The sequence below is a fragment of the Molothrus ater genome, chromosome 25 (genome assembly GCF_012460135.2).
Source record: "Molothrus ater isolate BHLD 08-10-18 breed brown headed cowbird chromosome 25, BPBGC_Mater_1.1, whole genome shotgun sequence".
In the NCBI taxonomy this organism is placed as follows: Eukaryota; Metazoa; Chordata; class Aves; order Passeriformes; family Icteridae; genus Molothrus; species Molothrus ater.
In genome coordinates, this window is record NC_050502.2 from 6,938,516 (window position 1) to 6,953,894 (window position 15,379).

The 15,379-nt window shown below is 55.8% G+C and overlaps 1 protein-coding gene across 1 annotated transcript; it reads right to left on the reverse strand.

The window, feature by feature from the left end:
• Positions 1–1,536: 1,536 nt before the first annotated feature.
• PPM1J (protein phosphatase, Mg2+/Mn2+ dependent 1J) lies at positions 1,537–10,260 on the reverse strand. The gene is made up of 10 exons (XM_036398576.1): positions 10,001–10,260; positions 8,630–8,756; positions 7,854–8,177; positions 7,310–7,422; positions 5,641–5,725; positions 4,200–4,318; positions 3,962–4,025; positions 3,687–3,794; positions 3,389–3,540; positions 1,537–3,125 (listed from the first exon to the last, which is right to left on the reverse strand). Exons 1-10 carry the CDS (start codon positions 10,258–10,260, stop codon positions 2,978–2,980), a joined length of 1,500 nt encoding a protein of 499 aa, XP_036254469.1. The 3' UTR covers positions 1,537–2,977.
• Between the last annotated feature and the right edge of the window lie 5,119 nt (positions 10,261–15,379).

The following is a 15,379-nucleotide window of genomic DNA, read 5'->3' on the forward strand; positions in this document are numbered from 1 at the left end:
GATGGGCTGTGCCGTGATGGGCTGTGCCGTGATGGGCTGTGCCGAGCCGAGCGGGGCCGTGCCGTGATGGGCCGTGCCGTGATGGGCTGTGCCGTGATGGGCTCTGCCGAGCGGGGCCGTGCCGTGATGGGCTGTGCTGTGATGGGCTGTGCCGTGATGGGCTGTGCCGTGATGGGCTGTGCCGAGCCGAGCGGGGCCGTGCCGTGATGGGCTGTGCCGTGATGGGCTCTGCCGAGCGGGGCCGTGCCGTGATGGGCTCTGCCGTGATGGGCTCTGCCGTGATGGGCTCTGCCGAGCGGGGCCGTGCCGTGATGGGCTCTGCCGTGATGGGCTCTGCCGAGCGGGGCCGTGCCGAGCCGAGCCGAGCCCTTTCTAGCGCTGCCCCTGCCCGGCTCCGGGACCCGGAGCCCCCCGGTGTTTCCCCCGGCACCCGCGGGCGGTCCCCCCGCCCCGAGGGCGTTTTACCGCTTCAGGTTCCCGAGGCCAAGTGGGGAGAGGGCGATCCCAGCTGCCGGAGGGGCTGAGCTGCTGCCCTCAACCCCCCGTGCCAGGGAAGGCCGGCAGCAAAGCCCGCTGCCCACTGACACAGGCGGCCGAGGGACGCGCCTTGTCCCCAGGGTCCCCTCCCAGGGCACTGGCAGAGCGGGGCTGTGCCCGGCTGTGCCCGCATGAGGGTGACCCCGGTGCCCCTGGTGTGCCCCGGCTCCCCGTGCCCACCGTGGGACCCCAGGCGGCTGCTCCCGCCGGCGTCCAGCTGCAGGGCACAGCTCCCGTCCCTCCGCCGGGGAAAGGCAGCCCCAGGAGCCTGGCCCAGACCCAGGCTCATAAACCGCTGCTATTTTAAGGGCTTGCAGACTATTTTTCTTTATTTATCAAGCCCCAGGCCAGGAGCTGGTTCCAAAGGAAATGTTTCTTTAGTAAAAAAGGGAACCACAGAGGAAGCTTTAAATGCAGCAGCCACTGCCTCCTTGTCTTATCCAACAGCCGGGCAGTGACCTGGAAAAGCAGAGCCAGTTCTCAGCCACCAGCATGAAAAGGAATGTGCCAGGAACAGGGCTGGGCAAGCAAGTGTGAAGAGAGCATCAGGAGTACCAGGGGTACCAGGTGGCCCTCGGAGGGACGTGGGGATGTTTCCAGCCCTCGAGGCAGAAGCAGCTGCTGCTTGAACTGCCGGGGAGGGACAGGCACATTCCTCAGCCTGCCCCGCTGCCTCCCCCGCAGCCAGGAAAACCATTGGCCTTTTCCCATTCCGTGTGTGGTGCTCCTGTTCCCACAGGACTGGCCATTCTGCTGCCTCCCAGCCAGACCCAGGGTCCAGGTCCCCCTGAGCACCGTGCTGACACTGGCAGCACACCAGTGCCTCCCACTGCCTGCTGGACGGGCGCTGCATGGGCTCTGAGCAGTGCCAGGGGCAGATGGACAGCAGCACACATGGCTCTGCCTGTTTGCCTGCCTACATACATTAATCAGAGCTAATTGGCTTTTCGGTAAGCCGTCTTTGCAGGAGCTCTGCGAAGAAAGACTTTGAAGTAGGACTGCGAGTGGCAAAATCTTTATTTAAACACACAGTGCTACAGAAGGACAGGCTCCCGGCCCCAGCACCACTCCCTGCAGCAGGGGTGCCAACAGGTTCAAATCTCGTGTGTAGCTTTCACTTTCCATTGTGTGCACCCAGTTTATTTACATCTCGCTGGTTACAGGACACAAACAACATTCACTAGAGGTGACACTTGACAAGAGCTGGCTGCACCCAGTGACAGGATGGTGCCATGGAGCCTTTCCCAAGCAAGGGACCATGGCCCAGCTCTCCCCATCCCCACACTGCCAGGATGGGACAATCCCTCACAGTTCAGGACTCTGCAGAGGTCTGGGAAATGGATGCTCCAGGTTAGAGACGTGTGTGATGCAAAAATCCGGTGCAGAGATCAAGTGCTCAGCTCCCCTCTGCACCAGTTCTGAGACCATGAAGGAAAACATGGGAGCTGTCTTTCCCTGCCCTGGTCACACCAAGCTGCTTTTACTGTGGGTTCCCAGCCCTGGGCTAAGCAGATCCAGTGCAGTTAAGCTGTTAAGCTCACCTGAATAGGGCTGCTCTGTGTGAGGCTGCTAACCCAGAACCACTCCAAAATATAGACATACATTCATAGGCTCCCCACACCAAGAAAGGATTCAGACATTTTCCAGCTCAGCTCTCCAGTTAATAAATAATTGGCTCCAGAAGCACTGCAGTGAGCCAAGGCATGAGAGGACAGGGGTAGAACCTGTGGCACAGCCAGTGCTGGTGCAATTGCTTATCCCTGCTCAGGGCTCTGGGTGCACAGCAGGGCTTGGTCACTGCTCCACTCCCCCAGCCTGGAGACTGAGGCAAAGTCCATGACAAAATGAAGGTGTGAGGGGCTGAAAATTGGAAGCACAAGGCTGGGATGGCCACTGTGGGGCCACAACTGGACTTGTGCCAGGCTTAGCACTGCCCAGCTGCCTGTGGGGCTTTACTCCCAGTCACATCCCATCTGAGCCCCAGCTCCCTCCTGCAACAGCAGCTTCAGTGTCACTGGCCAGAGCGTCCCAGGGCAGGAGACAGGGGGTGACTGCAGCAGGTATGAGTGCCCCAGCAGCCCCATGGCTGTCACACAGGGCTGCAGCCAGCACAGCCATGGCAAGAGGCAAAGGACATGCTGAGGAGCCAAGGAGCCTTCAGGTTTTTCACAGCATTGAGAAAGTAGCAGCATGAAGACATCCCTCAACCCCAGTGTTCACACTCTATCCAAGGCCTCTCCATCTCCACCTGGGACTGGGATGCAAGCACGTGGAGGGGAAAGCTCTGGACAGGAGCACAGACTGAAGCTCCAGGTTTCTTGCTCTTCTTGCAGCTGGCTCAAAAACAAGTGCTTAGAGGAGATGTGGCCCTGAGGCAGCCTCAGTGTCCCACTGCTCGGTGTCTCCAACCCCTGGTGAGCTGCCCCAGGCTCATTCAGTATCACGTGTAGTTGCCGGGGCCACCCAGGGGGATCACAAAAACAGAGATGTCATCACCAGAGCCCAGCTTGTCATTGGCCAGGCGCCAGCCACGCTCCTTCAGCACCCCCCGTGAGCGCACCACCAGCTCCTGGGCCACCATGGTGTACCTGGAGGCACAGCAGAGCACGGCTCAGCAGTGACCCCAGAGCCCTGATGCAGCATCCTGGCAAGGAGGGAGCAGCTGGAGCAGCTAGAGCTGCAGGAAGGGGTCCCATGGAGAGATGCAGGCTCAGATATGCACATCCAGGGGAGCAATGCACTCTGTGGAGCCCGGAGGGATGTGTGGCCACAGCACTGCTCCGAGGAGCCAGGCCAAGGGGAGGTGGTGGAGTGCACGGCATGCCCGGCCCCCTGCCCACCTGCAGCTCACCTGCACGGGTCGTTGGGCTCATAGTTGGTCAGCACCTCCATCACCACACCAGCCACCTCCTTGTCGTTGGTGACATCCCAGAGCCCATCGGTGCCCAGCACCAGGACATCGTCAGGGCAGTGCTCGTACTGCGTCAGGTCATAAACCCTGACCTGGCAGGCAACAGGGCAAGACACAAGGGTGAGAGGCAGAGGGGCAGAGGAGGCTCCTGCTGCCCTGATCATGGATCTGGGCCTGCTGAGTGGCTCTGGCCATTGCAGGGGCCCCTGGGTGGGAAGCTGCTGGCAGCCAGGCTTACCTCTGGGAAGCAGGACAGGAAAGGCTTGATGTGGATGTTGGAGTTGAACACCTTGAGGTCATGGTCTCCCAGGCCTCTCGTGACCCCGATCGTGGCCATCATCCGAGCCTGGAGAAGAGTGGAATCAAAAGAGAACTTTAGGCAGCTTTATTTCCAGTTACATTCCCAGCGGAGAATTGGGGATGACAGCACTACCAAAAATGGGCTGAAATCCCCCAAAACAGTGAGAGCGGGCATGAAACAAGCCCTGCCAAACTTCTGCCACAGTACTTTACCTTTTTGCCTTCCCCAAAGATAAGTGGAAACTTCAGGTCATCCTCTTCTATCTTTTTGTAAGCCCTGGTTAAAATAAGCCAGAGACAAGGTGTCAGCAGGTGAAGCTTCCAGCACCTCCTCTGACCACCTGGGACCTGGGTGCCCAGTGTAACAGAGCCCCCTGCCCATGGGAGGGGATGCCAGAGACAAGCAGCCACCAGAGCAGGACCCCAGTGCCACTGGTGGGTTGGGGGTTACCAGCCATTCATGTTCTGGTCCCTGTAGAGCATCTTCTTCCCCAGCTCCTTGGGCTGGATCCTGCGGGGGAACTCCAGGTGGGTGAACTCCTTCCCCAGCAGCTCGGGCCTTAGCAGTGCCTGCAGGAAGGAGCGTTGGCTCAGCCACAGGTTGGGAGAGCAGAGCTGTGGATCCAGCCCTGCCCAGAGCAGGATCCACCATCCGCTGGGACTTTGGCTACAACATCCCGTGGTGGGATAACCTCGGCTGCTCTGGAGCCACTTGAATGGGTGCTGGTAAAGCAGCTTCAAACCATCCACCTGTGCTAAGCCAGAGGGGAAACTGGAGCTGAGGACAGCCATGCCAGCACTCAGCAAGAAGGTGAAGCTTTTGCATAGAGAGTTTTGGGAAAGAAAGGTCTCCAAAGGGGATCAAACAATCAAACCCCAGCAAATTCCAGGAGAAGCTGGAATTTGCTCAGAAGGAGTCATAGCTGCAAACCTCCCAGGATCCCGGGGTCCGTGCAGGGCATGGCACTCACCCCAGGAAAAGAGTGATGGGTCTTTTCTGAAACAGAGTCCCAGCTATGACCGTGACAAGGGACAAGCAGCAGCACAGAGCCCTACCCAGGGCAGCCCCAAGCCCTCATGGAGCACAGTGCGGAGGGGACCAGGAACAGGGAGTGCTGGAAAATGCTGGAGGGGAAGAAAAGCAGGAAGAGAAGAGGAGATCCCTTGGGAAGATGGGATGGCAGGGGATGGGGGCAGAGGCATGGAGACCCCCAGCCCACTCTGGGGGAGCCCTGACCACAGCCTCGGCATCACGCGGCAGAGCAGCCTGTGCCTGTCCCCAGGCTGTGCCCTGCCCCTCGCAGCCAGCTGGGGAGGATTCTGATCACAGCAGTTCCCTCCTCTCGGTCATTCAAAAACAGATTCCAGAAAAAAGGCCTCAGTGTTTTTCCAAGTACATTGCAAGCCAGGAAATTTCATCCAGCAAGACCTTCTCCAACACAAACTCCTCCTCCCCTGTGTTGCCCTCAGAGAGGTCTTTAAAACCTTAAAGAGTCTCCCTGGGTGGCACCAGGGGGTTCATCCAGGAGAGGGACAGGGAGCTTTCAGGGCCAAAGACAGAAACCCTTTGGCACACATCAGCTGTGACTATCCAGGGAGCAGCCAGGGAAGAAAGTAGGACTGAGCAGGAGCACTGCAGCTCCTCTGACACAGCAAACCAGGGCTCTGCCAGCCACAAGATGCCCCCATGCCAGCTCCCTGCATCCCAGGGCCTCTTCCCATCCCAGGAGGCAGTCTGGGATGGACAAGTGCCAGCAGCAGGTCCCAGCCATGGGGCTGCCCTCGGGTGCAGACCCCCACCATGGCAGCAGTCCAGCAGGCAGCACAGGGGACTGGGAAGAGGCCAGGAGGTGTTTCAGCAGGAATGAGGTTAGAAGAAAGGTCTTTCTTACTAAAAACTGCAGCCTCTGCCTCTCTGTCTCTGGAGTAAACTCCCTGGACATTGGAATGATTTCCCCATTACGGATGATAATGGCCCTGCAATGAAACATGGAAGGATGAGATTAGAGAGAAGGAGACTTGGTGGAGGAGCTGAGTCTGGCTCTCCAGGGCTGATTCCCAGGAGTGGTGCAACCCCTTCCCCTCTGCTGCCCCCCCTTTCCCAGCCTGAGGTGGGGGCTGCTTCCTGGATTCACTGCTGCCCCTGGGCAGGGCATGGCATCTCTCCCTCCTGGGAAGGAGAGGGGCAGGGAGGAAGGGGAAATGGGAGAGAAACACGGGGCAGAGGGGAATGAACAGACCAAATAAAAGGACAGAATATGGTCAGAAAAGGAGCAGCACAAAGGCTCCCTTCAGAGGGGAGCTGCACACAGCAGGGGCAGAAATTGCCTGCAGCAGGAGACAGGTACACGTGCTCATCCCACACCAGCACTGCCATTTGCTGCTGGGTCTGCTCTTACAGTTTAATGTCTCAAGAAAACATAAAGGTCTGATTATGAGATGTTTCTGGATGTCATGGTAGGCCCAAGGATCTCCAACACTGGTGGCTGCGAGTCTCCTGCAATGATGTAGGGCCAGGCTGGGCTCAGCTCTGGCAGTGTCTGATGCCTGGGAAGGCAGCTCAGGCTGTTCCCCAGAGGCACAGTCACAACCTCAGGACCCTGTGCATGCTGACATCCTGCATGGCTGGTGCCTGGCTGCTGCTGCCATGGAGGGGGACCTGCACCCAGAACGAGGGATCTCCTCCTTCTCTGTCCCAGAGCTGGAAGCACATCCAGCCTCAGAAAATTGACCAGAGCCTGAATTTGCTGGTCTGACATTGCTGAGGACAAGATAACCTGCAGTAAATACCCAGAGCAACTGTAGCTGCCCCGTTCTTGGAAACGTTCAAGGCCAGGTCAGACAGGGCTTGGGACAACCTGGTCTAGTGGAAGGTGTCTGAAATGGCAGGGGGTGGAACAAGATAAGCTTTAAGGTCCTTTCCTACCCAAACCGTTCTTTGATCCAGGGCAGTTCAAACCAGCTTCACCTGCAGTGCCACCTTTAGTGTCAGGTGGACCTTCTGCCATTGCTTGGGGCTGTGGGCACACTCAGGTGCAGTCAGAGTAGCCCAGCCTGGAAATACACATGGCAATTAAAATTGAAGTGCTTGGGCTACAAGTTACCACTGCACACAGATTTGTGTCCTTCTCCTGAAACAGGTCACTGGTATGAAGAGTACTCTAAAATGACTTCTTGCACATTTTGGAAAGATTCACTGAGTGCAATTTTCACTCTCCAACCTGCAGCCCAGGCCAGTGCCAGCAGCAGGGGCCAGGATCTCCAGAGCCATCTGGGTAGCAGAGAAGATGTTGTTAGGAAAGAAGGGAGCACATCCCAGATTTTGGGAGGCAATTCTACAGCCTTATCTGTGTACCTGGCAAACACAGAGATCACAGCAGAGCACATTGTCCCCAGGGCATGGAGCAGGCAGAGGATGACTGCCCAGTTCTGCCACCTCCACCCTCCCCTAGACAGGGGTGGAGCTGGGTGTTCCTCACCAGCATCGCTCTGGCACCACCCCACTCTCCTGGGGTGTCCCCAGTCCCTGAGCAGAGCTGAGGGCTGCCCTGTGGGCTGTACCTGCTGTCACCAGCGTTGGCCACGTAGAACTTGCCCATGAGGTAGATGGCAGCCAGGGCACAGCAGCCCCCTGGCAGGTGCTGGGACGCCCGCTCCCGCCTGATCTGCTCGTCCTGGGGAGACAGAGAGGGTAGGGGGCAGCCCCAGAGAGCACCTGATACCACAGCTCCAGCTGGGAAGCAGTGACCAGCCAGGGCACCTTTCCCCACACTGCCATGGAGTGGCTGTAGGGCTTGTGGGGCTTGTGGGGCAGCCAGGGATGTGGCTTCACTGGGGCAGGGAAGAGCAAGACTGGAGGGGAGCAGCTGGGCCTCCTGGGACAAAGTGTAGGGGAGCCTTCTGCACCACACAGGCCCGGAGCCCAAAGCCTCTGCATTCTGAAAGCTCAAAATGCAGAGCACCACAGAGACCACCATGCTTGGAGCCCTCCCTGCAGTCCCCAGAGCTGCCTTTTACCAGTGGGGTCAAGCTGATGCAGACACAGACAGCAAAGAGGGGCTCTCAGGGGATGCTCTAGATGATCCCACAGGCAGAGGACCCTCACCATGTGCTTGAAGGCATTCTCAATGGCACCAATCACCAGGCTCTCATGGGACACTGCTTTCTCCAGGTGAAACCGTGGCACAGCATCGTTCGGGACCTCCCCACGATCCTCTTCATTGGACATCTGGTTTGGGTCTGCAGAACCCGTCTGTGTGTCGTGTGGGAGGCAGATGGGAGGTGGGGAGGGGTCCTGCAGGATCTCCACGAGCTCCCGGAGCTGCTCACAGATGTGCAGGTGGAGCCTCTCGGATGCCATGACAGCAGCACCGCTGCCTGCATGGCCATCAAACAACGCCCAGTAGTGGAAATAAAAACCTTTCCTGCCCTGCAGGGAGAAGAGGGAAAGCTAAATGAGCCTGCAAGGAAGCAGATGGCACGGGGAATTCAGAGCAGCTGGCTACCAGCTGAGGACAGTGACATGAGTCTCCAGGTCTCAGTGCAGGCAGGAGCAGTGTGGGCAGCTGACCAAGGGTGCCTGGACACAGCTGAGCCCTGGCTGGAGCCCAGCCCTGCGTCAGACACCTCGCGCCCTTGGAGGCACCACAGTGCCAGCACAGCAGCCACCTCTGCTGCCCACCAGGGCACGTGGGGCACGGCTCTGCCTGGGCCAGCCCTGGTGTAGCCACATGGGGATGGACGATGGTGGGAGCAGGCAGAGAGAAGGGCCATGAACCAAGGGAATCCCCAGTGTGCACACATTGCCAAGTGTCCCATCTCACGCCCTGCTGCTGGGCATCGTCCCTGTCATGTCCCTGCTTGTGAACCACCAGCTCTCACCCCATCCAGCTCCCCGCTGCCTTCCCTGGACGACAGGCAGCCCCTCGGGCTGGGCCTCTGCTCCACAAACACCACCTCACAGCATGCCTGGTCCTCATTGTGCTGGCTCTTCCCTGCATTTATCACCCTGCCAGGAGGAAAAAAGGTGTAAAGACCCTTTCTTTCACATCATGTTCCAGAAAATGCCATCCCCCAGCACCTCTTCCCCCCACCCCCACCCCTCCACTCATGCCCCCATGCCCCCAGAGATGCCAGGGATGCCCTGCACAGGTGCTCCTGTCCTGTCCCAGGTGTCTCAGACCAGTTGTGTGGGTTGACCTGGGGCCAGGAGCAGCACTGAGTCCCACCCACAGCTGGGTCCAGGGGGGAGCAGCTGTCCACACACCTACCAGGGAAGGTGACCAGAAATAAACTGGGTTTGCTGAAAGTCCCTAGCACTGCCCCAGGCAGAATAATTGCCCCAAAGCCTGTACCAGCCTCAGATATACACCCCTGGGACACATAGAGAGAATCAGAGCCTCGCCCATGTCCCATCACCTCTTGAGGGAGCAGGGGGCTCAGGGAAGGAGGGGAGAAGGTGATGGTGATGAAACCGACAGAACTTTTGCAAAAAGATTCACAGTGACTTTTCCCAGCCGGTGCTGACACAGCAGATTTCAGGTCTAGATTGCAGAACCTGCTCACAGGAAGAAGCTGTAAACACAGCAGGGTGATTTTTCTTCGGGCAGACTTCCCAAGTGGTTTGCAGAAAGAACTCTTGGGACACCGAAAAAAGGGACTTTTTCACTCTGGGTGCTCCTACCCCACTATCTCCGAGGGAAAATCAATATCCCATAAAGCTCTCTAGGATATTGGGAAGATCAGCTTGAGGAAAGGATTGTGGGAGTGGGCTGACAGCAATAAGCAGCGAAAGCCTTCAAAGTCTGACCTTCCCCCCCCGGTTAGGACTGAAACTCGCAGCTAGTGAAAGAAGAAGACAGTCAGGTCCTTGAAGGGGAAGTCTCAAGTAGTCTCACTCCCAAGAAATCCCCAGCTCCCTGCTCCCCATGAGTCCTGCCAGAGGCGCCGCAGCTTCCTCGCCCTCGGTACCCATCGGTGACAGCGGGTATCGTGCAGAAAGCGAAGAAAACAAAACGGGCAGAAGAACCTAAACCCCTCGGGGATCGGTAAGAGCACAGCCCCGGGCTGACGCTCTCCCATCACGGGCACCCACAGCGCCCGCTCCTCGCTGCTGCTGCTGCTGCTGCTGCTGGAAGAGGGACAGCCGCAGCTCCCCGCCCGCCGCGACCCACTTTCGTGCCCGAGCTTCCGTGCCGAGCGGTGCCACCCCGCCCTCCCCAGGCTGCACACGCCGCTCCCGGCCCCGCTCACTCTGCGTATCCCGTGCTCCAGGGCAGCCGGCGGCGCCCGTCGCGGGGGCTCTGCACCGCCCGCCCGGTGTGGTCGTCGGCGCGGCGCAGCTCCTCGGGAGTCAGCTGCAGGAAGGCCGGCCGGCAGAACGCGGCTGGCGGCGGCGATTCCCGGGCGGCCCCGGCCCCGCCGCCCCGGGGTTCTGCGGGGGGCTGCGCGCCCGGCCCCGCGCCCAGCCCCGCCGCCAGCTGCGCCACGGCAGCGCGCACCCGCAGCAGCATCCCGAGCCGGGCCGAGCGGAGCCCAACCGAGCCGAGCCGAGCCGAGCCGAGCCGAGCCGAGCCGAGCCCGCCGCCCCGCCCCGCCTCCCCCCGCCGCGGTACGGGGGGGGAAGCAGGCGCGGCAGCTCAGCCGCAGCGGGTACGCGCATCTCCCGCAGCCGGCGGGGAACGAGCCCTCCCGGGTCATGAACTCCCCGCCGTTATCCCGCAGCCGGCGGGGAACGAGCCCTCCCGGGTCATGAACTCCCCGCCGTTACCCCGCAGCCCGGTGGAAGTGGAGGTGGAGCTCTCCCGGAGACGGACCCGGCACCCAGCCGGGAGCCCCGGGGACACGAGCCATCCCGGCGCAGGAAATGCCCTGGGAAAGTCTTTTCCCGGCTGGAGGTGGGGCTGCGCGGGGACAGGCTGGCCCTGTCCACGCGTTTTGCCCACAGGTGAGTTTCCTGACTGGATCGTCCCAAGATTCCAGCAGAGCCACCTACTCCGGGACAGCGTCCCCGTCCAGCGCCAGGCGCTCTGTCACCCCTGTCGCGCTCATCAGCCCACGCGCGGCCATCCCCGGGCTATTAATGACCCGCAGCCTGCGGAGCAGCGGGGACGCACCGTGAGAGGGCTGAAAGCTGAACCTCTCCCTCCCTTTCACCCAGGATGCTGCGCTCCAGCGTGAGCAGGATGCGGATTTAGCTGCTGCAGAACAACACATCCTCCCTGGCTGGGAGGGGAAGAGTCGCCAGCTTAAACACCATCGCTTGCACAGCCTGACCTTAGCACCACTCTGCCTCCTGTGACAGCAAAAAAAAAAAAAAAAAAAAGATGAAAAAAAAGAATACTTGCCTACTGTAAAGGAAAATTGAGGCTGTTTCTTAAAATTCCTGTGCCCCAGTGCCTCAGTTTTACAGAGGAACCTCTGATTCCTGTCAACACGGGGCTTTTGCATTGTAAGTTACAAACAGAAGCAGCACTGAGAAGCCCTCCAGGCTTTAGCTATCTTCAGCCAGAAATCTTCAAACTGTACCAGATTATTAGGATCACAGTACAGAAGTGACTCAGTGGTACCTGTATTGCCACCTTCTCATCCCAAGATTTAAGGTCTTCAGTACACTTTAAAGCTCTTTCAGTACCCTTCAGGACCTGGTCTAGTGAGCAGCATCCCTGCCCACGGTGGGGTTTGGAACCAGGTTATCTTTAAGGTCCCTTCTGGGGGGGGTTAAGGACCCTTCTGGATCTTTAAGGTCCCTTCCAAACCAACCCTTCCAGCCCGAGGCCAACACCCCTCCAGTTCCTCTCCAGCATTCATGGCTCCTCTCCTCAGCTCCTGATGCCTTCCCCTCACAGCATCCCTGCCCAGCTGCTGGTCATGCGTGAGGTGCTCTTAGATATTGAGTGCAATATCACCGCGTTATTAAGGCTGAAAATCACTGGATTCTCCAGGGAATGTGTCTCCCTGCTGTGGGACTGCCAATCTGCCCCATACTGCTGAGTCACCAGGATGCTTTCCTTGGAAAGAATGAATTGGCAGTTTCCAGACTGACTTCTGTGACCCTGCTCGGTATTTGTTGTTTCCGTTATGTGGAGCACAGCATGGAAAGAATGGTCTGACAAATAAACACGTTCCTGCAGGAATGCTCCCTGAAACAATGCAGTGTTAAAGACTGTTTTCCAAGAAAGAGGGCTCCATTTCCCCCTATTCATCCTGCCAGACAGATCCATGTAAAGTTTTCTCCTTATCTGCAGGCTGAGATTCCTCTTCACAAGGCTGCCTGGCACAAGGCCTGGGGATGCAGATGTTGTAGACTGAGTCAGACTAATGCCAATAAACAGCCACTTCAGGTGCCAGCAGCTCTGCCCTTCACTCTTCCCATCCCTCTGGGGGTCCTGCCTGGGGTGTTCATGCTTTCCCTGTCTCCCCATCTCACCCAAAGCTACCCCTGAGCAGGGGGGTGTCAGGTCCTCACCTTCCCTGGACACAGCTTCAGGTGGAGCACTCCAGCATGCTGCCATGAAAAACAGTGATTTAAAAATCAGTAACACAGGAATTGGTCTTAAATTATGCTATTTTAGTTAATTTCTCATGCAAGCTTAGCATCAAAAAAGCCTTTCTAAGTTTCATCTTTCATCTATGTTGCTGAGCCCCAGAGGAGGTAGGATGGAGCCAAGGATATTTCTTTGTGAAAGAATGACATGTTGGTTGCATTTAAGCCAGAACAGAAGTAAATTAAACATCTAGATCATAAAAGTACCAGAGGATGTTTTAAAACAGGCTCTTTGCAGCACTGCATTAGTTGACTGTAGAGCCTGACTGTGTAATGAGTAATATATTAATTTATAATTAGCATAGTACAGTGAAGCTCAGCAAATAGCTCTGTGCACTCTGGATAATTCATCAACAGAAGAAGTGGTTCTTAATGGTTTCCAAGGTTTGTATGTCCCCTGTAATTGGGAAGTTCAGCATTTATTGTTATTTCTTTGAAGGGATAATTTGATTGTAACCACACATCTTTATTCCCTGTCTGTTTCTGCGGGAGTGCAGAGAAGCCCTTGGAGCGTTGCTGCTCGGGTATCTCTGTGACCTCTCTGCAGGTGAGTACATCATTGTTTTGCAGTGCAGATGACCTGGATTTGGTGCAGATTCTCAGAGGGTTTTACCCTTTCCCTCCTGCAGAGTGGAGGGGGGAAGGGGGCACATTAACCTCCTTGGGTCACTTGGCTTTTCCCCCTCTGCAGCTTCAAAATCTTCCATACAATTTTCATATCTCTCAAGGGATCTTCATTCACAATTCTGCTCTCAAAGTCTTCAGGAGCCTCCTGGTCTCATTTAATATTACCTGACAGTAGGAATACAGAAGAAGAATAAGAAATGTATAACAGTAACACTTGCTGGAATTTACGGAGCCTTTGGGGAACTTACTTTTAAATTTGGAAGCTCAGACCCACATTCCAGAGGATGCAGGGAGCAGGACCTCCCCCTGATTTTGCAGCAGTGCCCAGAGATCCTCTCCCTGGACTGCTGTTTTGACAGGCTGGGAATCTGCACTGAAATCCCCTGTTGTCAGCAAAACCTTTTGAAAAGGGAACAAAATCCTCAGATGCTGGTACTCGGTGCTGAGACAGCCTGGAGGCACTGGGGCCTCATCAGATGAAGTAAATAAATAAACTTAAACTGAATTAAGATCATAATTCAGTGATCCACTGAAAACAGGGTGTGATAAATCTTCCCCAAGAATAAAATGTCAGGAATTCTGCTTTTTCCAGCTTTAATAAAATAATTTGTACCCTTCTGCCTATTAGTAGCTGCAGATAAGGTGATTGCACTGAGCATTTGAAGTCTTCTGACATGCGCATCTCCCTTTGCATGACCATTTGCCCCTAACCCTTCTTGTAGCCCAAGCCCCAATCCATGTGTTTTCGTCCTGAAAAAGAAAAAAAAGCTGGTTGCTCACCTGGAAGGTACAGAAGGATTCCAGGTATGTGACAATTTTCTTACAGGGGAGCAGGATTTATCACTAAGGATACATCAGGAAATGTTGCTAGGGTTTTCTTGGGCAGTTCCTTTCCTTTCCAGACTTCGCTTGTTATGGATACTGGAAACTTGGGTGCCCTCATCCAGTAAAGTACTGGGCTCCTTGAGGAGTCACAGCCAGGGAAGAGAGCAGGCTGAAGGCTGCTGCTGGACACTCAGGAAGAAGTCAGGATGATGATGAGAAGGAATTTCTGTGTTCACTTCCAGCTGAATTTAAATTAAACCAGTTTTACTGAAGTCTTAATTCCTCCCCTGCATTTTAATGCTGTGATCTGGAAAGCAACAAGTTTATATTTATGTATCATACATCAATAAAGAGCTAGAGTTTTGTATGCTTCCTTATTAAATAATCTGGCCTAATTTAATTGGAATTTGGCTGGTGTGGAAAATAGCTCTGATTTAATTTGCTCTTGATTGTTCCACTAAAACTTTGTGATCTGAAAGTAGTGTGTTTGTATTTACTTATCGCAGCACTAGAGACCTGCATTGGCAGGCTCTCGATCAAATTACCTGATGAATATAAACAGCAGATTTAATTTCGTTTCATATTGATTTTTGTCATTATTATTAAAACCCTCTGATCTGAAGAATGAGATGCTTGTATTTCCTTAATATCTTATTACTGGGGTTTGGGTTAATCTTGTAGAGCTTTTCCTTTTTCTTTTGAGTAACCAAGTCTAACTAATTGGAATTTTAATATATGGCAATTTTGACTCTATAAAGGGGGAAAAGGAGCTCAGTATCCTAGGGCAAAACAGCAAAGTAACCTAATCTTGTCAGGGGCTGGGGTACTCTTCCCTGGATACCTGTGTGCCCTTTGGGGGTTGTGGGTGCCCCAGGAGCTAGTGGGTCATCTCAGGACCTCTGCCTTGCCATCTGTCTGGTGCCCACGTGGCACTGGGCAGGGACCCTTTCCAAGGGCTGGTTTCTGGGGAAGGGAGAGGGCATGCACAAAGGCTTTGGGATCCCATGGAAAGCAAATGGCTGGGAGACTTGCAAACTGCCCACATGTGAGTTGTCTGAAGAGCTGCTGCTCACCTGTAACTCAGCTTGGCCTTGGAAATGATTCCAGGCTTCCAGCTGAGCAGGAGGGTGGAAAGTCCAGGTGTAAGCAGTGAGCTGTCTTCAGAAACCAAAGGCTTTCATCGATGTGAAAATAGCTTTGAGCAAAGCAACAAAAACGAGTGCATGGAACTTCAGCCTCTCATCTCAGGTGTGCTGAGGTTGCAGGTCTAACTCTTGGCAACAACTGAAAATTCAACCTTTGCCCTTGCTGTTTGTTGGTGTTTTAAAGCCTGTTGCTGCCTGTTGCATGAGGAGCCATGCAAGCTCTGCCCTGGGGGCACCAGGAGAGGGATTCTGGACAAGCCTGGAGCTGCCTTGGGAAAGAACTGGCCCAGGCTGTTGTGGTCCCTGGTGTTGGACTCCCCTGTGTCAGGGAGAGTCTCCTGCAGAGCCTGACCCAGGCTGGTGATGCTATTTCAGTTCCAGGAAAGCTGAGTTTTGGTGGTTTGACACCAAAGACAGGCTCGCATTTTGAGGAGAAGAGGGCTGCAGGAGTGGGTCCATCTGTCTGTCTGTCCATCCCCACACCATCCA

What these genes read in the sequence shown, in the direction of transcription:
- PPM1J (XM_036398576.1), bottom strand. Translation starts at nt 10,260, where the DNA reads ATGCTGCTGCGGGTGCGCGCTGCCGTGGCGCAGCTGGCGGCGGGGCTG. An exon ending in TCTTTGGGGAAGGCAAAAAG is followed by an intron (nt 3,795 to 3,961) that starts GTAAAGTACTGT and finishes ACTCTTCTCCAG; the next exon opens with GCTCGGATGATGGCCACGAT. An exon ending in GAGCCCAACGACCCGTGCAG is followed by an intron (nt 3,126 to 3,388) that starts GTGAGCTGCAGG and finishes CTGTGCCTCCAG; the next exon opens with GTACACCATGGTGGCCCAGG.